Source organism: Argiope bruennichi, chromosome 6, assembly GCF_947563725.1.
Source record: "Argiope bruennichi chromosome 6, qqArgBrue1.1, whole genome shotgun sequence".
NCBI lineage: Eukaryota > Metazoa > Arthropoda > Arachnida > Araneae > Araneidae > Argiope > Argiope bruennichi.
The window spans coordinates 18135695-18160459 of record NC_079156.1 but is presented as its reverse complement, the minus strand read 5'-3'; the positions used below and the strand labels follow the sequence as shown (position 1 = coordinate 18160459).

The window sequence follows — 24765 nt, the reverse complement described above, 5'->3', positions numbered from 1 at the left end:
TATATCTAAATTGTGAGGAAATAGGAATTTCGTTTTTATTTTTCACTTTCGGATATTTTAACATTCTGTCGAGATAGGGCAAAAGTAATAAAAACTAAGCTCGAATTTATATTACAAAACTATTTTGATTCTCATTGTTCACTGTTTCAGCGTTTATTACGTTACTAAATTATTACTGTGTTTGTTCTTTAAAGCAATTATTACATTTTACAGTTGATTCCAGTAAAATATGAATGGAAAATATTAAATTTTTGAACTTTGATTGAAGAAGTTGGGATATCTCGTGTGTTTTATTCCCTTTCTGAATTTGATTGGTTTATAGTAACATGTTAAGAATAACTACCGTGCAACTTCCTTTTTTATTTTTTTTTTATCAAATAAAAAGAAATGAGCTAAAAAATAAATAAATCATAAATATAAGATTTTAGGAAAAATAGGAATATACATATATTTACCCTACAAATTTCTCAATTACGAATTTCGATGTACATTAATTTTTTTGTGATTTTTATTCCCTGAATATATATACCAATGTTACGATTTAGTGCTTTATAACAAATCAGAAATACGTATATGAATCAGAAATGCGTTGCCCTTTTTGCTCAATATCATTGGTTAGTTTAAAAATATTTATCACATTTTATCGAACCCTTTGATCGAAAAATAAGACTGGGAAGAGAGTCGTCACAGCGTGTTTGCTGTTTTTCAGATACTTCGTATTATATATCTGATTTTAGCTCTATGCAACACTTCTGTTTAAATAAATTGTCATATTTATTGCTATTATATTTCATTGTATATTGTTTGTTGTATTTATTTGTTTATATTGTTTAATTTGAAATGTCATATTATTAGGGTAATAATCCATAGCATTACAAACAGTTGATTATACTACAAATATACAACTTGAATCCTTACTTAATCTTTGACTTTTGTGCTTAATACTTTCTTTTAGACTGACGTCATTGTTTTAAATATCTGCATATATTTGTTTTTTTTATAAAGTCATGGATAACATTTTTGATTCGAAATTAGTCAAGTATGTTTTTTAAAAATCGGGATGATGGTGATACCGTTTCGAACGGTCCAGTTGAGCTTTATACTTCAAGCTTTATACTTTATACACTTAATTACATTGCAATGTAAATGAATGGTTTACAAACGTTTGACCTATGTAGCTAAAACTCTGCTTAAAGGACAACAAAATAAAAATATTGGCATTTAAACTTACTTTTTCGTTAAAAAAAACTGTTTTTATGCTGTGTGCTCATGGGCTTTACGGAAGATATTGTATGTTTCTGAAAATAACGCTTCTTCTAAATTTCTTGTATTCAATGTATACAAGATGAAAGTAGTGTAACCCTCAATAAAATTCGAACTCTAGATTTTGTCGAATCTTCACGTATCAGAGATCCGAGTCCGAAAAAATATCTTTCCAACTATGCCTGTTTATGCGATTCAAAAATTAGTTAAGTTCTAATTAAATTTTATATTTAGTTTGAATAGCTCCTTATTAAATTTTGTCCGAACTTCATTCAATGGAAGTTTCTCTTTTCAAATAAAAACGGATGTGATAGTTACGAAAGGAAAGAACTAGGTGGATGAGATTTGACAATGAGTTTTAGGGTGAAAAATGTCAATCAATATAAGTATGTTGAAGAATTTCCGACGTCAGGGCGGCTGTTTCACATGCATGTAAAAGTCTTTACACGCATCGCACCGACATTGACAAAGGACATTTGCGATTTAATAGCTAAAATTGTAGTTAAGTGGCTATTTTCGGTTGCAGTCCGTCATCAGAAATGAATGAAAAATGAATAACTGCGTTTCTTAGTACTAAGTAACAATTTTCTTATATCGGAATTCTATAAATATTTGAGAGCCACATAGTGTTGACGGCTTTACCAGGGGTAGACAGGGTGGAGGGGAGGGGAGGGGAGGGGAAAAATTGTTGATAGAAAGTTCGTAATTTTTTATTTCAATATAAGTAACTGCCTTTAGTCTTATATTGAATGAGAATATCTTCATCTCTACTTTTACAACGGTATAATGTCCAATATATAAATATATATATATATTCTGTTCATTTGGGAGAGCCAAAATCTTCATTTCGATAAATTCTCTGTTTCGCATATTTATTAAAAGATGTATGTCAATCTGAAAAATATACGTCTCCCAGAGAAGCATAATGCTTGAGTTTTTTTTTTAGTTAACGATTTCATGTTTGAAATGTAATTTTTTGTTGACCAAGTTTTTATAGTCATACAAATAAAAAGTATTTCAAAATTAAAATTTGTAGACGAGACTTCATATTTTTTACTTTATGGAATTGCTATGTTTTGTAGTAAAAGTAAGAGAAACTTAATAATACTTGAAATAATTTTTATAATATTCTTTAATTATTTGAAAAATTATGTGTTTTGTTCATATAGAAAATAAGGTGTTTGAAATTTCGAATATGCTTGAAGTTTCTGTTAGGAAATTTCGGCATTAAGGTTCTAAATTCCAAATTCTTTTGTCTCTCGTATTTTATTGAAAATGAATGCATTTTGAACCTGCTATTGCGCGTCCTTAGTTTGATTAAATCACTTCACTTGACATTAAACATATAACTATTTTATCGGTATTGTATCTGGCATTTATTTAACCGTAGCTAATATGCAAATATAAGAACTGAGACGTGATATAAATAAATATCATTAGGTTTGTAATGTGGTTCAGTGCTGGTCCTGTAATGACCGTCTAAGTATTTATAAATTCTTTCATCATATCTATAAATAGTTTGTGTTTAATTTTATTTTCTCTTAATAAATTGTGTTTAAATTAAACCTTTCCTTTTGTCGCACAAAATCTTTTCAGACTTTTCATTTGTCATCATTTCCACTGCAGTACTCTAATATCAAAACGGCTCCCAGCCGTTATATAAGATATCAGTTTAACAGTTTCTATTCTATTGACATCTATTTTACAATTCTTTTTATTACTTGTATGTGCGAAGTTAATTTTGACTTTAAAATCGTTAATCGCCATTTCAACCATCAGCTCTAATTTTGTCTATTTTATGTAGTTAAGAGATGTTTTGTTACTTTTGTATAATGCCGATCAGAAGCATCTATATAATCATTTGCCCCAATTAATTCAACGGCGTATTCAAGATGCGGTTTGTTCTTAAATTTATTTGTCAGGCGTTTTAAACGCTTGTCGGACATGCATCTTTTAAAAACTGGGGACAAAAAAAATTTATCTTAGTTTTGCGGTGCTTAAACAATTCATTACTGGTTAGCATTTTCTAGTAAATCTCACAAAGTATAAAATTTCATAGTTCAGTAGCAGTTCTTTCGACTGCAGGGTTCAAAGGATGCAGCGCATAAGCTAAAAATTCAATTTGCCCTTTCTACTCATATTGATCGGGCGATATGGTTTAATCGTGCTTTCTTGTGTCCCCAAGTTTGTCGCCAATATGGCAACCCAAAAAAGCGAGCAGAATAATTTCCCTAGTAACCCTAATACTGATTTAATTACATTTTTTTTTGCTTTTGAGTTTTACATCTACTACAGCAGTTTTGTAAGTAGTGAAAATTAAATAGTCCACTAATAAACATCCATTAAAGAATTTAATTAAATTTCGTTTTATAATTGAAAGTATTACTGATAAAACATTCCGCGTTATTTTTAAAATGAATTATGTACAGAAAACATTTATCCTTGCAATTCTTACAGGATTATGGCAGGCTAATAAAAATGGTCTGTTTACAAACAGGAAAGTAACTATAAACATCTGTTCCAGCTTTCTGAATCGTTTGTCTTTATTTCACACTTTTTCATTTTACTATTATCTTACCATTCTAATGGAATTCTTGACGATTTGTTGTTCTTTTAGTAGATTTCCAGTAAATACTTTATTAGTTTATGAGAATTCAATAATCCGATGTCTGATAACCGGGATAATCAGAAATGATCGAGAATATTATGCGGGATATTATATATATTTGTGAATTTGATGTTTGCAATTCAAAATATATATGGACAGAATGAAATCATTGAAAAGTTTTTGTGGAAATGGTTTCCTGCTTAAATAAAGAATTAAATTGAGCAAGTGTATTTATTCCTTCAAATTTATTCTTAAGAAAAGCAACAGTGTCTAGTAGCGAAGATATTAAGAAAGTACTTTCGTTTTTTCTTGCACTGTTGTTATTCTCAATATCCTTAAGTTTAATCAGCTAGCGAAGCTACTAGTTCCCGCTCCCACTGATAGCAAAGCCCGGTGCCTTTTTGAGACTCTTGTATCCGATTTATTCCATTTTCTAAAATTATTTGAAAAAAATCCATATTTTTGATGTTCTAACGAAGCTACTAGGTTGCGGCTGCCACAGTTCTGCCCTGTGCTTTCTTTAGATGTCGAAGGTATCGCATTCTCTAAAGTTTTTGTCTACTCTACAGACCGGAGCAGCCAGTTTGCAAAAGTTCTTTATTTCAGAATTGTAAAGATAAGAAGCAACAACGACCCTAATTGTTAAAACAACTCTTATCAGATAAACTAATTTATCAGTCAAGATCATAATTTTAATGCAGAAAGTGGTAAACATGTTTTGCTGAATTGTTTATTTGGTCCGCCAACTTTACTGGCAACTTTACATCCTTATCGTAGCAAGGGGCACACTAATTGCGATTTTTTCGAAGATGTTTCCAGGGTTTCTGTTGCTTTCTCTTGGAGGCCTTAGCCTTCTGGCAAAGCCTGACATCTGTATCCCAAAGTCTTCCACGTATGGGCTCAACTCATCGAAATGAGCCTCTGGAAAAAACTTATTTTCCTATTAGCCATTTTATTGATCTATCTCTTATTTTCTTACTTTCCTTTCGCCCGACTAAAATTAGGTACAAAAGTTGGACTGTACAGGAGAACCACAGCGGTCCTAAGAGGCGATTTGTTTAACACGTTTAGTGCCTTATAACCCATATTCGGGCGATAGCAGTAGTTAGCATTCAGTGTAAAATTTTATGCGAGTAGAACATGCCTACGTTAAGTTTCTTCTTTTTTATCCTCTCCTTTTTTATCCTATGAATCACCTGCGATTCATTCCTAGAATCTAATTAGATCTCCTTTATTACAATTTAGAGTTAGTAAGGACTTAAGCTTATTAAATATTGATCCAAAACACAGGCATGGTTCTTTGCAGTAAATATTTTAAATGAAATAAACAAGTGGCTGCTCGTATCGGAGATTTGAATTGTGTTTGTACAATGAAATCAATCTATTAGAAGCTCTGGTGTTTGTTCCAGTACCATTGGAACGAAAAGCTTCAATATTTTAATAAGAGTTAATTTTTTTTTCATAAGCATTGGCACTGAAAATATTATTTTTCTAGAACCACTTCCTGAGGTTAGAATCCAAAGTATGCTACCCATCAGGCTCTTACCTTCTTTAAGTTAGTATGGGTGTCTCGACTCTGAGATACCCATGGACCTTTACTCCTTTCATGTTTGCTCTCCTCTACGCCTTTTACGGTCTGCTTGATCCTTTCATTCCTCAACGGCAGGCGAGGTAACTCTCCATGAGAAGCTGTTGCGTTCTGTTTCTTTTTGCTTTTCATATACAGTTATAAAACCCCAACTGTTAGCCGTGAGAGGCGACCCATTAGACGAATGGTGCACTTTGATCCCCGGTGGTATCGGTTGGTAGCTACCAAACTGAGTTGCTAGTCTGCTAGGGATCCAACGAAGGGGTTATTTCTTGAGCGTGGCGTTAAGTGTGGTCACTTCCCCGGGGATAACTCTGAGCGTATAGGTTCCGGCTGGCATTTAGGTAAGCACTGAGGCTTGGAATAGCCAGAGCCGGTGGCTGTCTCCCCTTGTTGGGCTCCGTGGTGGGTGTTGCGCTTGGTGTGGATCTTCTTTCCAGATCATATGGGTAAAAAAATCCATTCTCCCGTCAGTGGGCATCACACTGTCCAAACTTTGATCCAAATATGTCGTCTCATGATCCCTTCTTTGTGATCAATCGTGTTTCCGAATTAAATGAATCTTTTAATTCTGTATCTCCTTTCCTCGTGTAGAAGGTTTTTACAACAATAAGTGGCGTTAAATCAATCCATAAAATGCATTCAACAAGCAAAATGATTTGTTTTTTGAAATAAATTCTAAAAAACTAACCTAACAAATAATAAAAGTGAAAGCGTTGACTAATATTCCTATTAGTCAACGCCTCACAATTCAATTCACACTTATCTTTAAACTACTCGAAAGGCGTTATAACTGGCTGGGAATTGTTTAATGTTTCCCTTGAAGAAATAGGAAAAGAATCGAAACTCTATTTAGTGACTAATGTATAACAGATTTCAATTCGGCGGAATAAGCAAACCCTTCCCAACAAACATTATATCCTTACTTTCCATAACCCAAATAAACCAGATATATGCTGGTTACATTAAGGTACCTATTAGACATTACGTTCCAAACTCTTTAAGATGCTTCCGGTTCCAACGTTTCGGTCAGTCGGAAGCCATTTGCTGCGGGAAACTCACTTTTGCCCACTGTGAAATAAAGGGGCATGATAACCAGCACTTTTATGTGCCAGAAAAGTGTGTAAGTTGTGGAAGCAATCATACATCATTCCCCCGAAATTGTAAAAGCTGGCAATTAGAAAAATAGATTTATTTTTAGATAAAATTTAGCAATTAAAGTAAAAGAAAACATATCCTATCCTGAGGCCAGAAAAAAAATGTTGGCCCAAACCCCTAAACATGGAATAAGCTACTCAGAAGTTGTACAGAAACCATTTTATGAAAAATGCTTATGCACTAACTGTACAAAAAGCAAATTAAAAACAAAACTCACCCATAAAATTTCAGATTCTGGAATAGAAAACCAGTACTCCTGAACAAAGTCAGTGAAACACAAACAAAATCCAAATCAAATAAATCCTTTAAACTGAAATTATTAAAACATAGCCTATATGCAAAAAATTTAAATACCAAATTCAACAATTCCAAATTGTATACATATGTCGCATAGGGACTCGCTAATTTGGGTATCGTCCACAAAGACTTAACGTCTATTTTGGATGGAGCTCCCAACAGTTCCGAATTCATCTCACTTCATCCATCTGAGAAGGAGGATGAAGAATTTAAAATGAGTTGTGATGTCTTGCAACCTCTACTAGTGTCCCGAATTCTTTTCCAGCAACAAAAACTTCTTAATGGGTACCTTCCTTTTTTGGAATTGTCCCGGCATTCGTTCCAAATTGAATATTAACAAATTATTTAATTAATTTTAAATGTCTGCTTAAGTGTTGAAGAAATTTTTTTTAAACGAAACATTTCCATAAAATTACGTGACTACAACTGCGTTCGAAAAGATGCAGACACAGAATCTCAGTTTTGGAGGTATTTGCATCTTCACTTCAAATATCTATCCAAGCTCACCTCTCACTTTAGAAACTTCTCTACAGGCTGTGGCTGTACAAGTTCATGTACGGAAATTAGTCAGTCTGTTCTAGTTACTTATCGCCACATGTCATCTGTCAACAAGATCTGGACAACTTATGGACAGTTTATTATCTAAAATAAACCAGCTTCTTTTGCCTTTTATCCTTCCTGCAGACTTCAACGGACATGGTACTTTGTGGGATTCGGGTACTACAAATTCTCGTGGAAGGCAGACTGAGCAGTTTATTTCTAACAGCTCTTTGCCTGCTCAATACTGACGAACTGACATACTTCCACGAACCCACACGTACCTTCCACAGTCTTATGTTCACCTGAACGCTTGCCGTTGCTAACCTTTGCTGTTAGTATTTATTTATGTAATAGCGATCACTTTCCTATTATTGTCTCCCATGCTGATAGCTGTGGTGCTACTATTTGTCTTCCACGTTTCCGATTCCAGCGGGTGGACTGTAAATCTTTTCCTCAATTTGCAGATATCACTGACTATGATCAATAAATCCGACATCTCGGAATCAGTACAATATATCGTCATTACCATAATACCAATAACCGCCAATAACACCAACCCAATATCATCCCCACGTTTAAGCAAATTTTGAAGAATGTGGCGAAACGAAAAATGTCGTGACAGCCACAAACAACAGAAAAAATTATGGGAAAAAATTTAGAAGGTACCAGACAGTAGAAAATCTTGCTTTCAAAAGAGTCAAAACATTAGCTCGTCGCATTTTCCATCACAGTCAGAGGAATTCATGGGTATCATATGATTCTTTTATAACATCCTGTACTTCTAGTAGGACCTTGTAACGGAAGGTAAAGGCTGCTAATGGGATTTACAGTGAAACATCACTTCCTGTTTTAAATACTGGAAATCAGATGCATTCCACCCCATTAGACGTAGCCAATATCCTTTACCAAGCATTCGCACAAGTGTCCGCAATAGATTCTAATAGTCCTGAATTTTTGACGATAAAGAAAGAATCCTGCAGAACGGTTGCCTTGTCATTTTAATGACAGAAGTACATATTCATATAAATGTGAATTTAGGATGATTGAATTAGAAACAGCATTATCTGAAGCCCATGATACCAGTCCAGGACTAGATGGGATTACTTATGAGCTCCGCCATTTGAATACCAATTCCCTTTCAAACCTGTTATTTAACAGAATCTGGAAGGGGCAGAAGTATCCTTCACAATAGCGAGAAGCTATTGTGATCCCTATCTTAAAACCTGGTAAGGAATCTTCCGTTCCTCTGAATGACAGACTAATTGCTTTAACAAGTTTTCTTTGCAAAACATTTGAGCGAATAGTCAATGCTCGGCACATATACGAATTCGAGAAACAAGGGTACATCCGTCCGTTGCAGAGTGGTTTCCGTAGAGGTCACTCTACCTTTGACAACCTCGTTTTACTGGAAACCCAGATCCGAAACAGATTTGTTAAGAGGAACCACCTTGTTTCCGTACTTTTCGATATAGAAAAAGCCTATGACCGTGCTTGATTCTTTGGCATACTTTCAACACTATTCAACTTTGTTTTTAGGGAGAAATTTGTCTATCTTTTTAAAGAACTTTTTATCTCATCGAACATTTCGCGTTGGTGTAGGGAACTTTTATTCAAATCTTTTTACTCAAGCCGAGGGAGTTCCACAAGGAAGTGTCCTTAGTGTCACTCTTTTCATCGTCCATCTTAGTCAAATTTTAACAATTTTACTTTCTTCTGTATATGCCAGTCTTTGTTGACGATCTGCAGATTTCACGCCAAGGTTGTAATTTCAATATAATTGAACATTTACATAGATCCGTTAATAAATTAGTAGCCTGATGCGTTAACAATGGCCACACTATCTCTCCGAAGAAGAGACAATGTTTATTATTGAGAGAAAAGAATATTTCACCTCGATCCGAATATTAAAATTCGAAACATTCAAATACTTGTAATGAAGTAAGGGTTTTGGGAGTAATTCTCGATCGGAAGCTCACCTTCCCTCTGAATATCTTATATTTGCTGAAGAAGTATAATAAATCATTGAATATTTTGAAGGTGCTCTCGAAAATATCTTGGTATGCCGATTGAAACTCTCTACTCCGTATTTACAGAGCATTAATTCTCTCCAGTATCTCCTTGACAGTTAGTCATACTTTGATTGAATGCCCAGCTTTTGACTCCCATCGCCACAATTTTTTTCCTCCATCAAATGCAACTCTCCCAGAATTCCTGGGAAAGAATTGCTATCCCAAGGTTTTTAAATTTTTAATTGCTATACACCTTTTACGATGTATTTAACTTAAACAATTTCCATTTTAATTATTTTGAAACAAGGATGTCATATTTCTTCTTAATCTGTTTTAGCTATTTTATGTTAGTTTACACATAAGCTTAATTAATTTTATACCAAGTTTCAAACCTCAACAAAGCTCTACATTTTACCATGACGATGGCGCACTATGGCCAAGAATGGCCCTTGTGTCAAAAAACTCAAATCAACTAATCAACCAACCTATCGAATATTGATTACGTCTGTATGGTATATGGCTCTTCACGTCCTACTGTTTTGTGGAGATTATACACCATCCAAGATACAGCCCAAAGAATCTGCTCTGGAGCTTTTCGGACTTCTCCAGTAGAGCTTATGCATTATCTGTCATCAGCTACCTCTACATTTAAGGCGGAAAAAACTGTCAAGTTTATATTATTTCGGTACAAACTCTGTGCTGAATCATTCCGTTGTTGGTATGACATTACCAATTAGTCTTCGAAAACTGATGCATGCCCCTCTCGCATTCTACCATTCAGTGAGAGTCAAATTATTCGTACGTGAAACGAATATATGAAATATTACCATTGAAACTTTGATTTCTTTAGTTTTCCACCTTGGGAATTTCCATTTTTTTAATTTCTGAATCCCTTTACAGACTTTGATAAATCTTCGATTTATGCTTTTATTTTCCAATAGCTTTTTCATTATCATCGCTGTCGGTACTCTTCTTTCTCACCAAATTATGCATAGTTAAAAAAACTAATGAACATATCGGTTGTGGGATCGTTTTTTCCTTCTGATAGCCTGAGCTATCGTCTGCATAAAGCTTTTACAGCTGAGGTAACCGTGATTTTCTGTGGCCTTCAGAAAATCTCGCCTTTAACTGAGCGTAAATTTATAATCTACACTGACAGTAAGAGTGCATTGAAAACGCTCTTATTATCATAATCGGATGCATCCAGACGCTATTCGAATTTTGTTCACCTTACGATTACTACACAATAGAGGTTTCAATGTCATGTTTTGTTTGGTTCCGGATCACGTGAACATATCATGGTAGAAAATGAAATGGCAGACTGTGCTGCTAAGCAGGCAGAAACTCTTTTGGAGCATAGATTTCCCTACAGCGATGTGAGAAAGTCCATTGTCAATTATATTTGGCAGAAGGCATGGGATCTGCAGGTCCACATCAAATCGAACCCCATCAAACCAAAAATTGGCTACTGGCCTGTCCTCCAATTCCAGAGGTCGATGTCAAGTCGACTCGCCTTCGTATAGGGCACTCTTGCCTTACACACCGTCATCTCCTTTTCGGTGAAGGAGTTGTCCAACACGCCCATTTCTCCAGCATGTCGCCCTGATTTTAATGTGAATCATATTTTGGTCGAATGTCCATTTAATTCTCATCGCCAGAACTTCCTACATTTATCATCTGGAAACATGCGTGACTTGGTGGGTGCGAAACACTACTCAAATATTTTAAACTTTTTAAAGAGTATTGGATTTTTTATGTCCATTTAGTACTTTATAGCCTTATTCATTATTTTTTACATTGCAACATCTAATTCCTGTTCCAAAATCATTGCTCATATTTTATTCCCTAAATTTCACACATATTGTTATTCGCATATTCTGTGGTTCAATATTTTACTTAATATACTATATATATATTTTACGTAATACAATATTTTTAACCAAAGATAAATTTTTGTTTAGTTGTCTTCAGAGATTTCCACTTACAATTTAATAAATTTTGATACTTTAGGGAAACAAAATAGAATGCAATTAATCTGAGGTGCGATTTGAACTAATACTCTTAAAATATAGATTTTTATATTGCCACCGATAGATTTCTGGCGTTATAACATTAATTCTTGCAAGAGACCACTTGCTACATGAATTCTTAATGTATTTGAATATACGAAATAAATTTTTTGATATTTAAAAATAAACAGTACTGCAATATAGACTATATAAAAGAATCGATACCAACCTAATGGACTGTAAGAAGATTTTAGAATATGCAAATTTAATGAGAAAAAACAAGGTTTTCATGAGATTATGGAAAACCTACATTTTATGAGTTTGATATATATGTATATATATTTACTGCTAACATTTTAAACTTTTGAATTTTGCACTTAAAAAATTATTGGTTATCTATTTCCTAATGTGAAATTCATTATTTAGGCTTGCTGTTTAAATATGATTCATATATGCCACTATTTAAAAAAAAAATGTTAAATATTTGTTATTCCATCCTTGGCTCCAAAAGATAGATTAACGGTACATAATAAAAAATAAAGCATATCTAAATAATTCAAATATATTTTGAAATAATTTTTGTGTATGTTTGCAAGAATTTATTAAATAAAAAATAGAGTAAAAGCAAATGTAACTATCAGCAGTTTATATTTAATTTATGGAAAAGTTATAATTTTGCTGCTACCCATTGAGAATTAATTTTTCTTCACAAACATATAACCCCTTTTCTGTTATCATTTTTCACTTCGTGTTTTATTGTTAAAAGCAGATATTTTTTCCTATCTTGTTTTTTGAGAAACCACGTTTGTAATAAACAAAATTCAGATTTCAGGCCGAATCCGAAATAAAATGTTTATCGTATTCTTAGTAGTTTAAACAGTGAATAGAATAAGACAATTCACGCAGTATTCTCTTTTCCCTCAACTATTAACTGGCAAAAACATCATCCTCTTCAAACGCAGGAAGAATGTGAAGTTCTAATAGAACAAATTTATTCCTCTGAAATACGATTGTGAATAGTGAATCTCTTGGTGCATCTTTTCAGTGGGTTAAAACGCGTATCAGAACAAACGGTTAATGTAAATATCACTTAATAAACCCAGAAAATTTAGCACATTCCAGTTAATAAGTGTATAGCATTTATAAATTACAAATATTTAAATAAGAAACCTTGCACCATGTATAGCATTTGTGCATAATAAAAATTCTACTTTAGATGCAGACTTTCTGACAAAGGACAAATGAGAATGAAATATCTTCCCCAGGGACAAAATAACGTTAGAAATCATCTATTTATAATTAAAACATTTTTTTCTTTGTTAGCTATCATCGCCCTATAAATAAAGTTTTTAATAGCGTTAGGGTGCCTGTGAATATAAATATAGTATTTGAAACAATTAAAGGCAGTTATAAAATATGCATAAAATATTTTTATTTTAAATTAAGAAAAAATATCACTGTGAGTAACGTACGTTCATAATAATTTAAGAGTAGGATTTGGATAACATGTCTCAAGTCAATGAGAAAATATTTATAATTTTGATTCGTTATTAACATTAACAATTTGAAAACTCCCTTTTGAAGAATATTTATTAAAGTGGTTCTTGCCACATTTGAATGCTCTGTATGAAGTCGTCTCTCTGATAGAGCATTATGTACAGTTTTTACCTTTTTCAAGTCGCTATTTACATGTTGTACTCAGCCTTTGAACATGATGAAATTATAAACACAATGTGGTTTCATTTGAAATCCATAGTTTGTAAGGATGAAATAGTAAATAGATTTATAATAATTTTCGTCCTTTGTTTCTACCGGAGGACCGGAGTTCTTTCATTTGTTTGTTACTTCATGCTTGATGATTTAATATTTTTATTCGTGACATTATTCATGCAATTTTGGGAAGATTTTAGAGTGCAGCATAATCGTTCACTTAAAAAATGCAGTGTCTCGAGGACATAGATTTCAATTTACTGAAATTTATGAATGAAAAATGGCTTGTAAATATTCAAATAAATGATAAATAATTTTTATTTCTGTCGATGCTACATTTACAGCAAAGAAGAGTTAACTTTTCAACATCATTCTTAAGAGGGATAACTTCCGTCTTCATTCCTAGTTATGAAAATCATAAAGATCTTGTATTGAAATAAAATGAAATACCTCGAAATTTGTGTGCACATTTTGCTTTTTCGAAAGAGATGAATTTTGAAAAGTATTTGGAGCAGTAAATTCTTTACGGAATCATTTCTTAACTTGGTTTATATATTTATTGAATTAATAATCTTCAAAATCAGCTCAAAATTAGGTTCAAAAACAATTTGCTAACTACGAATAAAAAATTTTCTGTTGGAAAAGTTTCTGGAAATTTTTTCTCTTGAATTCAACAAATCCTCTTGGATTATTAATTCAAATGTTAACTTAGGTTCGAAAAGTTTAATATCTCTTTTCAATTAACATTCTCTTTCATGTAGCAACTTTACACCTGATATGTAACATTTTATAACAAATCTCCGAAGTTAAATGGAAAAAAATAAAGATAGCTTTTACTTATCCCAACTTTGTTTTAATTTCCAGTATCAATTAATGCTGTTTTTCTAAATTTTATTTAAAATTTTTAAAATTGTCTATATTTGACGTCTGGGCTGTAGCTGCCATTTCAACTAGATCATTGCAATAGTTAGAGATAACATCTGCAAAAAATCTACTCATTTATTGTTTGAAGTATTCTTTTCTATATTCAGAATGGGTTAAATGATAAATTTATTGGTAATGATTAGATCTTCATTTTTTTTCTCAGGACGAATTCTCTGAGATATCATCTAAAGTTGGGAGCTTTAATTGTTGCTTTTTTATTAGTAATAATAATCTTCATGAGGATATTGTAGTTTCTGTATATAGAGGATTTCTTATTTAATATTTCAGTTTTTCATTCCGAATAGTGTTTTGTTCGAATTTATCACTATTTTGTCGTCATTATTTCTAAATCGTTCATTCTTATGTATAGTTACGTAACAAATTTCCAGGCAAAAAAAAAAAATCTTGTATAATGTTCAGACATCTGAATCTTTTGAATTTCTCTTTGTTAATGGTAAATACCTGAAAGAATTTTCGGAAATGATTCGGTTTATATTTAAGATGAGTAGAAATTCTGCAAATAGGACTTAAGATAAACATTCTTATTTATGTTATTGCTGATTTTTTTTTCAGAGGACTAGAGAATTTGATGATATCGGGGATGATGGTGAGTTAATTTTCTTTTTTGAAATTTAAATATTTCTGTGTTAATTTTAACCTGTTGAACTGGATAAATATGCAAAAAAATTACTTTTGAGGTCTTTTGTAACGATATGCAATATCTTATCAACTATAGCATGAAAGTTAGTTCAGTCTATGCTGGGGTGGTGTATTGCCAAAATGCTAAAATGATAGCAAAGAATGAAATCTGCAGGCTAGAGTAACTGATATATTGGGGGGGGGGTATAGAATTTTTGAGTCCTCCCGGCATGTCTCAAAGCATTTCGCCTAATATATAAAATATAAAGTCTGTAAGAAGTTAAGTCAATACCGTGTGGGTTTTAACAATAGCATACCGTCAGTGGCAACTGTCCACTGTACAATATCAAAAAGTTCGTTTCCAGAAGATTTTGCGCAAAATTAAACAGGTTGATACGAAATAGATTTATTGGAATGAAGTAAACAATGGAATAGATCCTTACTTTTAATTCTAATTAATATTTAATATTACAATTTCGTAGGATTAGAAACAATTAGGATACTAGATTTAATTGCATGTACGAGTTCATCTGATAGACAGCCAAAGATACCTATTATAACTTGTTGATTGAATTCCTGTGAGGTCGGTAAAGTATGAGAAAAATTTATGCGAGAATTTTTATTAAAATAAATGCATATCGTAGTTCTGAAATGAATACTTCTGCTGCATTATGTTCAAATTTTATTCGAAGTTAATTGTAGGAAATGCAAGATGAGCATTTTCGTATCGATATATTTTGAGGGATTTTCTGATATATGGGCAGCCTGATTTCATAAAAGTTATCTTATAATCATGAATATAGGTTGCTAGTTTGGGTTGAATTACTTTTCGATTTTCGAAGTATTCAATCTTGGTTCTCCTTTATTGATAAAGATACTGGCTTCTCCCGCCAATAGATGCTTTGTAGTCAAAATGAAATGGTTTGATTGTGGGCAATATTTATAGTATTTACAGATGGTTTGGGCTTTATAAGATATTTAAAATAAAAATAATAAAAAAAATAAGGAATACTGTTTTTCAAAAAATGTATACAAAATACTTCCAGTGATTAAAATTGATCATCCCAATCATGAATGCGGACAAATGTGACTTCAAACCAGTACAATATAATTCCATTATATTACCAAACTAGTTAAGTTTTTGTAATTATTTTCAAATGATTAAATAAATATGATTTTGGGTTTTTGTCAGATCACTATATATTTCAAAAATTATTTTGAAAGCATACTTTTATATAATTTATTTATGGTGTATGATAGCATCATATTTTTTAAGTTGATACAAATACATTACTAGCATTATTATATGTTAAATACTGTTTTTAAATTCGTTCACATTATAAAACACATTTGAAGGAACTTTAATTATCGGTAAATATCAGCTTGCTTCATTTAGATCCCTTACAATATCTTTCTTTCCATTTAAATTTCTTTAACAAATTATAACGTATATTAATTGCTTTTTTAATTTAAAAAATACACATAGATATGCATGTACGTTCGACTGAAATATTGAAAAATTACAACATTCATCCTTTAATTGAACATTCCTTATTTGCAAAGAAGCTAAAAATTAAAAAGTGTTTTTTTTATGAAGAACTCACTCTCAACTTTTAAAATTGTAGAGCGGTCTGCTCAAAGAAGAAGGTCGTACGATGAAAGACAAGTCCAGGAAAACGTGCGAAGACAGATTTTAGTAAGTGTCTTACAGTCGCTTATTCCCATAAATTCCTCCAATTTCAGTATCTTAAGATTGCATATTCAGAAATCAGCCTATGGGCCTAAAGTATATTGCAATAATAGAATCTCGTTCGATTGACTTGTTCATCGTATAGGTCATGAATGCTTAGTCAACCCATAAGCAAGAACATATGTGAGAGCATTGGACTTATTAGAGAAGTTCATAAGACTGTTTGGCTGTTTGTAAGAACAGAAAAATGGAAAGCCTTATTAAAGACATTCGTAAATAATAAAATACATTTTTTATAAATTTTAAGTGATTTCATTATTTTATTTTGGAATGTTAAATTGTGTGCCATCATTAGAACATATGCAATATTTTAAAGACTATTATGAAAATGAGTAAAAATAAAACGTCATTCTTGTAGACTGATCTTTATTTAAGAATATTTTTTTAAAAAAAATATATACTGAAAGAAGCACATTTCAAATCCTTTGGCTGTATGAAAAAATAATTCAATTATAAATTGAAATGAAGTTTCTAAAAAAATACATGCTTCTAAATAAGTTATTAGGTACATATAAAATGCACAATTATTTGAACTCAATTTTTATGCTGAAACGTAATGCTAATATGCTGAATGTTTTGCACCTAATAAGATAGGTCTTACAAAGGTCTTTTTACAGAAGTGTTAAGCAGAGTGAGATTTTAAATAACTATGTTGAATGAATGAAGATTTTTATTTTGTCCATGCACGCTTTTATTTTGTAATATATTTAGCTATCATGAATTGTATATCTAGATGATTATATTAATGAAATAAAAATGCTACAGATGTTTATATCCCAAAATCGATAAAATGTCCACCCCATATCCCGTATTGTCTGGTTCACCAAATTTTTTGTTTTTCTTTGTGCTTGTGTGTTTTTGATACCAGTAGACAATTCTGAGATTTTCCAAAATTCAGTATTAATAGGTTATTTAAATAATTATTCGATAAAATTTCAATCATCTGGTAGCGATTGTGAAAAGCTGTTATCTAGATTTCACATTATGTGTATTAATGAATTATGATTAAACCACCGCAGATTAGAAAATAATTAAATTCTCATTTTTCATATACAAATAAAAGGATATATGGAATTTATCATTAAAAAGGAATTTATCATTCATTCAGTTGAGATTTTTGACAATTAACTTTTACTGATTCTCTAGCTTACAATGAGTTGGGTGCAGATAAATGAATTTGGATTTTTCGAAATAAAATTCGATATACTTTGGCGCATTTTGAATCGAAATTACTTTTAAAGAATCGTGAAGAAGAGTTCTGGAATTCCCTTTTCTAAAATTATACTGCGCTATCAAGATCTTGGAATTTAACTTTGTGATTTTTACAAATATTTAGCTTTAAAGAAGGATTTGGTTTTGTTTCTATCCACTGGTTCTTTAAACGACGACAGGTAATTGGAACATATATATCCCGGTCGATTACTTAAATTCATCTAAGCAATAAGCAGAGCAAGTGCAGAGATATTAAAGTAACAAGATTCTAATATCTGTCATCATTTGTAACTTAAAATATTTTTGAAAGAATGGCGAACGGAATGAAAGTTTTGCCTGAGAGATTTACAGAAATTAAATACAACGGAAATATCAGACGAAACAGCTGGTCGCCAAAGGCTGGTTTTGACATCAAGTAAAGATGATGGGAATGCAAAATAGAATATTTTTCTCTGTTTGATTTTTTTTTCTTCCTTTTGATATTAGAATCCGCTTTCGTAGAAAATATATTTGTGAGAGATAAAACTGTTCGCAATACTTATTCAGATTAATTTAAGCTTTCCTTGTATTTCATGCTGTAATACTTTTTGAACATTATTTTTCAGGATTTCCTCCGTGAACAAGCAGCACTAGCTGCAGCTGGGGTGGTTGAGGATCTAGTAAGCAATTATTTATGTATTTCTAAATAATTTGCTCATAGAAGCAAAATATTTTTTCAGTGTGTTATTAATAAATAGCCTCAATTTTTCATATAGATATTACTACAATTCATAAATTTAAATTTTCGTTCATTTTTTACTAATTTGCTAAGAAGTTAGTAGAATTATTAAGGGGAAATTGAACATTCTTTTGACAACCAGTGAAACATTTAAAATAAATTATGAAACAGTTTGTAAAATTAAAGTTTTTACATTTTAAAGTTTGTTTTATTAATAATTAATGTTCATTTAATTTGATTGCTTTTTATAATTACTTATGAATATTTTTGATATTTATGCATTAAAGTTGATAGAACAATAGTTTTTGTTTTAGAAATTTCTTTAAAAGGCATATATATTTGAATATATTAAAATTTCTGAAGCTCAACTTTTGTTTCAAAGAAGCTGAAAATGGTGTAAAGGATTATAGGTTAATATTTCCTAATAATAAAAATTTTTGAAGGTGTATTTAAGGAAAGGAAATTCTTAAAGATAAAATTCTGTTTCAGTAAAAGCCACATAATGCGTTTAAATAACAATATTTCCATAGCTACGAGTATTATAAACTTCAAAAATTAGTTCCGATTATAGAAGGGTTATAGAAAGTACCCTTTACTAAAGGGGTAAAAAATGTCATAAGCAAAATTATCATTTGCTAGTGTCGTCACAATTCGTGCCTTCAACTGTATTACACTGATTAAAAACCCACATAGTTAACGACTAGTTCAACACTAGCAAAAATAATTACTGTATTGTGTTCATAAAATAAAGGACATTTATGTTTGAGCTACCTCTTCGGGGAAGCCCTACTTAAATCCCAAAGGCATCTCTACTAAAGGAATACGAAATAGTTTGAAGTAACACATCCTACCAAAACCTTCGGCTTCCTGAGAAGTGATCCTTAGAATGAAAAGTTAGTCTTAAAAGATTATCAAACTGAAAAGCCGCCTCTTCAGAAATTTGACGCGCATATCCAATACGATAATATTAGATTTCCAATCCAATTTATAAAAGGGAAAAAAATCCCTACAGTTGAATTATTCCATAAATGAGATCACATAAGAAAATTTGAACATATATTCCTTAAATTTTTGTACGAATATTTTGATGAAACTCGTGATCCATTCAGTTCAGTCACCGTTACATTTCTCTAAATTTTAAAAATATTTACGAAAAAATCTATCAGTTCAGAATAAATAATAAAGAAAAATATAAATGTCTCGGTTAATACAAAAACATTGTCAATGTCTTTCATAAACAGGTAGAAATTACCAAGAATGTTAACTTTTCTCAAACAGAATTTTACCTTAACATCTTTGAAAATACTGAAATTTTAAATTCGTGACTTGTATTTAATTGAAGACTTTTGCTTTATTCTTGGAAAAAAAACCCAATTTTGTTGGTGTAGGAAATTTTTATGTGAAGTCAAAAACTGCATGTGAAAATCTTGTGAAGATTCAGGAATAATTTGCCAAAGTAGATATAAATAGGCAGCAAAAGTTCGCAAACAAATCTTGCTTTTAATCATGTACTCTATTTTTCCATTTATTAATCAAAACCTTTCTTAATTTAAATTTCAACAATTATCAAGAAATGATTATAGTACTACTAATGTTGTCTTGGACTTTGGCTAAGTAAGCAAGAGACAAAGAAATTTATTATTATGCGTCTCTTTTCGTTTTTCTTTTGTATGTATAGATGCTTTTATAATAGCGAAATCTTTCCTCTGACATTCTTTCAATTTTTCTCCCTTTTCCCACGTTACTGCATTTTCAGCTTCACATGCTTATAATAAAGTATATTATGTCATTTTGATGCATTCTTTCAAACATTTTTCACTCACTAAGCCGTTAAGAATTTCTAATTTTCCATGAAATGGATGTGATCTTCCGCGGTGTAAATTTATTCGTCTCAATCAAGTTAGATATTTCAATCGGATATTTCTTTTAAAACCAATTCTAGGTAGATCTAGAAAGAAAATTTAACATCTTTGACAGAGCAGTGGGTTGAGGTTTAGAAACATAAATTAAGTGAATTATTTCAATTTCAATAAATTTTTTTAATAGTTTGACTGCAGTGAGAACATTGTGGAGAATATATTTCTCTGTCATTGTCAAATATTTCCCGCATTAATTTTAAGGTGTTTTTTTTTCAGCTCGTAGTCTTTGATTAGTTTGCAAATCTGTCCAAGATCAGCATTCGATGAAATTCAGATCAGGGTTTGTTTTAATTATTAGAATTGTTTATATGATTAACTTTAAGGCTTGATCTGCGTAATATCTTCTTTGAATAGAACCATGAACAGTTTGAAATTCTCTGGAGTGATTTTTATTTCTTAATATTTTTTCAATTATTTCCTGGCATTCCCCTAGTTCATATGTTAAATTCTAATGGGAAATTTCTGCAGATAATTAAGATGTCATTTGTAAACATGGAGACAGTACAGCGTTTATTTCTTTTATTTTATGATGTATTATTTTGTCGGTAACAATTATGGAAGGGGAAGAGGATCATGTCAGAAATCCTATTAGACGGAGTTTTTGAAAAAGTGATCCGTTTTATTCTTCCCATCAACAGTCTACTTACAGCGTAAAAAATCAGAACTAATTTCAGTCATTCAGGTAAAAGCCAGTTTTTACAAAGAACCTTAATATATATATTTTTATTCATTTAAGACTGTTAAGTCTTCGATGCATCGGAGAAAATTGAAATACAGATATTTTAGCACTTAAACATGGACATATAAAGTGTTCATTCCATAATAAAAGCCAAATTGTTAGAATGGCATTTGATTTTATGTTCATCATTCAAATTTTTCTCTGGGAACATAAGTCAAATAGCTGGAATAAATGATAGAAATAATCCATTTTCCTTATTTTATATGAAAACTGATGTAATTTTTATCCAATGGAAATATGAATATCGAAATGGTGTAATGGAAATTACTTTTTGTATTGTATTTATTGCCGTATATTTCAGGCATTGTCACAAGATTTGAACATTGTGCCATAAAATTTGGAAATAAGTTATCATATCAAATGAAATAAGGCTAATAGAATGATTTCGGTACCTATAAAGGGTTTTAAATGTAAACCATCCTATAGTTACAATTCTGAACGTTGTTTCATATGATTTTTCTTCATATATTTTTTCTAACTATGTGAACGTTTCTATTTAGGAAGATGACGTCTTCATCGCCAACCCCCCAAGAATGCCTGCACCACCTCCACCATTATCTCCAATCTTATCGCCAGAATATCCTCCACCTCCTCCTCCAATGTCTCCACCACCTCCACCTCCAATGTCTCCACCACCTCCACCTCCAATGTCTCCACCACCTCCACCTCCAATGTCTCCACCACCTCCACCTCCACCGTCTCCACCACCTCCACCTCCAATGTCTCCACCACCTCCACCTCCACCGTCTCCACCACCTCCACCTCCAATGTCTCCACCACCTCCACCACCTTCTCCTCCACCTCCACCACCTTCTCCTCCACCTCCACCTCCACCAACTTCTCCTCCACCTCGAAGAGCTAGGGCCCAACGACGACGGAGGCAGCCCCCCCTTATTCCTGCTGCCTCCTACCCCGCACCGGTGAGTGAAATATTTTCTTATTGTCTTCCGTGGGAAAAACTTCCACTGTTGATATTTCCAATCTCGCAATTTTAGTCGACCGATTTAAATCACAAAATATTTCTTGTTTAATAAATATTTAATTGAAAAATATATTAGTTTTTAGTAAATATTTAAATGATTTATTTTAGGAATTCCTTTGTCAATATTCAATAGTAAGTTGGGACAGGAGTTTGGAAGTCGCCAAGTAAATTGGGCAGAATAGAAAATATCTTGAAAAATATAATTTTATATTCGAAAGAACAGAAACGATTTTTAAAACTCAACATTAAAAATTCAATTCACTTCAATTTCACTACATCTTAATGTATGAAATTTGTGGAATGGATACTTAATAATATTTCTACTGCGGAATTTAAAATTCCTTATTTCAAAACAGAAATGTAGAAGGGAATGAAGAAAAAAATGAAGAATACCGATGAAAGATTCGTAGTTTTATTTATTTTTGTTTCATTTATTGGCTCATTTTGTCATAAAGAAATGACGTATAATTAAAAATTTCGAATAAAAATATATGACAAATACTTAGTTTCTATGTTCCATAACAAAGACCATTAAATGGTTTCAGTTTTATACTTTTCTTTATACAGCATTATTGAATTTAATATGCATTAAGTGTATTTTTACTTTTATTTTTTATTGAAGAAAACGATTATTCTTAAATTTTATTAGGTGAAATAAGTAAAATGATGGTTAAGATTCAAGCTATTATTATGTGCTTAGTTATTACAGTGTGAGTAATAATTACGTGTGTGCGAGAAATTGTCTGGCATTTTATGACAAGATGGTCTAAATTTTTTTAGATATAAATTTTTCAATTCCTTTAGTGTTAATTCAATTCTCGTAGGTAAAGATTTTAATGAACATTTTATAAGATTAGGAAATGCTGTTTTTAAACTTAATGTTCTTCAGATTAGATAGCACTTGCAGATATATTCGAATTAGATAACAAAATCGCAATAAATGCTATATTTACTGCAAAAGTCGGAAGCAGGAACAGCAGTGCTTTTCGCTTGAATTTCCCTGAAGTTTCAATTAACGAGAAACAACACGAGCAAAATACTGCTTATAGCATTATCTGAAATCATGGCCATTGTTGATGATTTGTTTGATGAAAATTCATGTCGAGATGGTTACAATTTTAAATGCCCTCCTATTGATATCTGAATTCAATGAGTTAGTAATTCTAGCATGTCGAACACAACTTCCCATATTTTGGGGGCCTCGTAAATATTATAGTCACACAAAATTTGAATTTAAATAAAAAAAAATCGCATTCAGTGAAGAAAAACTATTACCCAAGTCAGATAATTTTATAAAAAATGTTTACTGTGACGCATCTCATTTTATTAATTTTTTAAATAAAAACATGATCAATATCTACTTATATTTAGATGCGAATACCAGTAAAGAATTTAATGATTTTTAAGAATCATTATTCACGTAAAAGTGTGCATTATCCATTCTGTAAGCTTCTCACTATTTTTTTTTTTTTTAATTTTCATGTTTGGAAAATATTTTTGTACTTTATTTCTGGCATAATACAACAGAATTCGTATTTGAAATGCTTGTTTTAGATACAAGAAAGAAAACAATTCCATAAAGTCAAAGTTGCTCCGGTTATCATTAAAAGTATAACATTCTTAATTTCATAATTTACTAATTGTTTAAAGTTAAATAGCAAATGGATTGCTTCTAATTATTTTGAAATTCTTTTGATATGATTACTCGGACTTACAATTGTAATTTTTTTAAAAAAATTTTAGTTTTGCATTGACGAGATAAATACATGTTTGAAAGTGAACCCGAATTTTCTACCAGTGCTAAAAAGGAAAATAAAGATAACATAACTTATAATTAAGACTTTTGTCCTACGTTGTAATTTATATCATTCGATTTATGTTAATGAATTGCTTACTAAACTGTATTTTTTTCTCCTCAGCCCGCTAACAATCGGGACATAAATAGACGAGTCCAAGAAAGACAAAGACGGCAGGCCGCCAAAGCCAGGCTTGAAGCCTTGTATGAAAAAATTACAGATTACTGCCCTGCGGTCAAAGTAACCAGGGCCCTTTTCAATAGACGGATAAAGGAAATTATTGGAGATGAGAGCGGTCCCGCGCTCAGCATCGCTTTAGATGCAATTCCGGCGCCAGATTCGCCCGAGGAGAATTTGGTGCTCAGGCGATATTCCTTGGCCCATGATGTGGCTATATTTGCCCATCGCAAGACTATCATGGACCGGGATATATCCCTGGCCATCGAATATCTTTGGGCTTGAGCTTGAATCTTTAACTTGCAGTTAAGGATTCAAGTTTCTGACCGTCGGGATGAGCACTAGTCCGATGAGGCTTCAAAACGTATTTCTTTTAATTTCAAAATTTTTAATTCGAATTTATTTTTTTAATGAAAATGTTTATGCCTTGGCTTTAATTTATAAATTGATAAATACTATTGTTTTTTTAAATTTTATTTCATTTAAAAAAATAATTTATTTTTTGTTTTTTTTAATTTTATTTCATTTAAAAAAAATAATTTAATTTGTCTTTTTTTTTCATTCAAAAATCTTTCTTTTAATTGAATTTTTTTTTTACCTAAATTTAATCTCAGAGGACTAGTGGACTACTCACGCGCGCGTTTTAAATGTAAGGGTGGTTTATGCGGTGGGCTTTTATTCTGTTTTGGCCGGTTATTTATTCTTCTGTTGAAAAGGAACCCTGAGC

General features: G+C 31.6%; 1 protein-coding gene across 1 annotated transcript; it reads left to right on the top strand.

Annotated features, from left to right (window-relative positions):
- Nucleotides 1–10761: 10761 nt before the first annotated feature.
- LOC129971336 (uncharacterized) lies at nt 10762–24323 on the top strand. Its single transcript, XM_056084999.1, has 6 exons — nt 10762–10839; nt 14680–14713; nt 16371–16441; nt 18313–18366; nt 21584–22003; nt 23985–24323. Exons 1-6 carry the CDS (start codon nt 10762–10764, stop codon nt 24321–24323), a joined length of 996 nt encoding a protein of 331 aa, XP_055940974.1.
- The last annotated feature ends 442 nt before the right edge of the window (nt 24324–24765 follow it).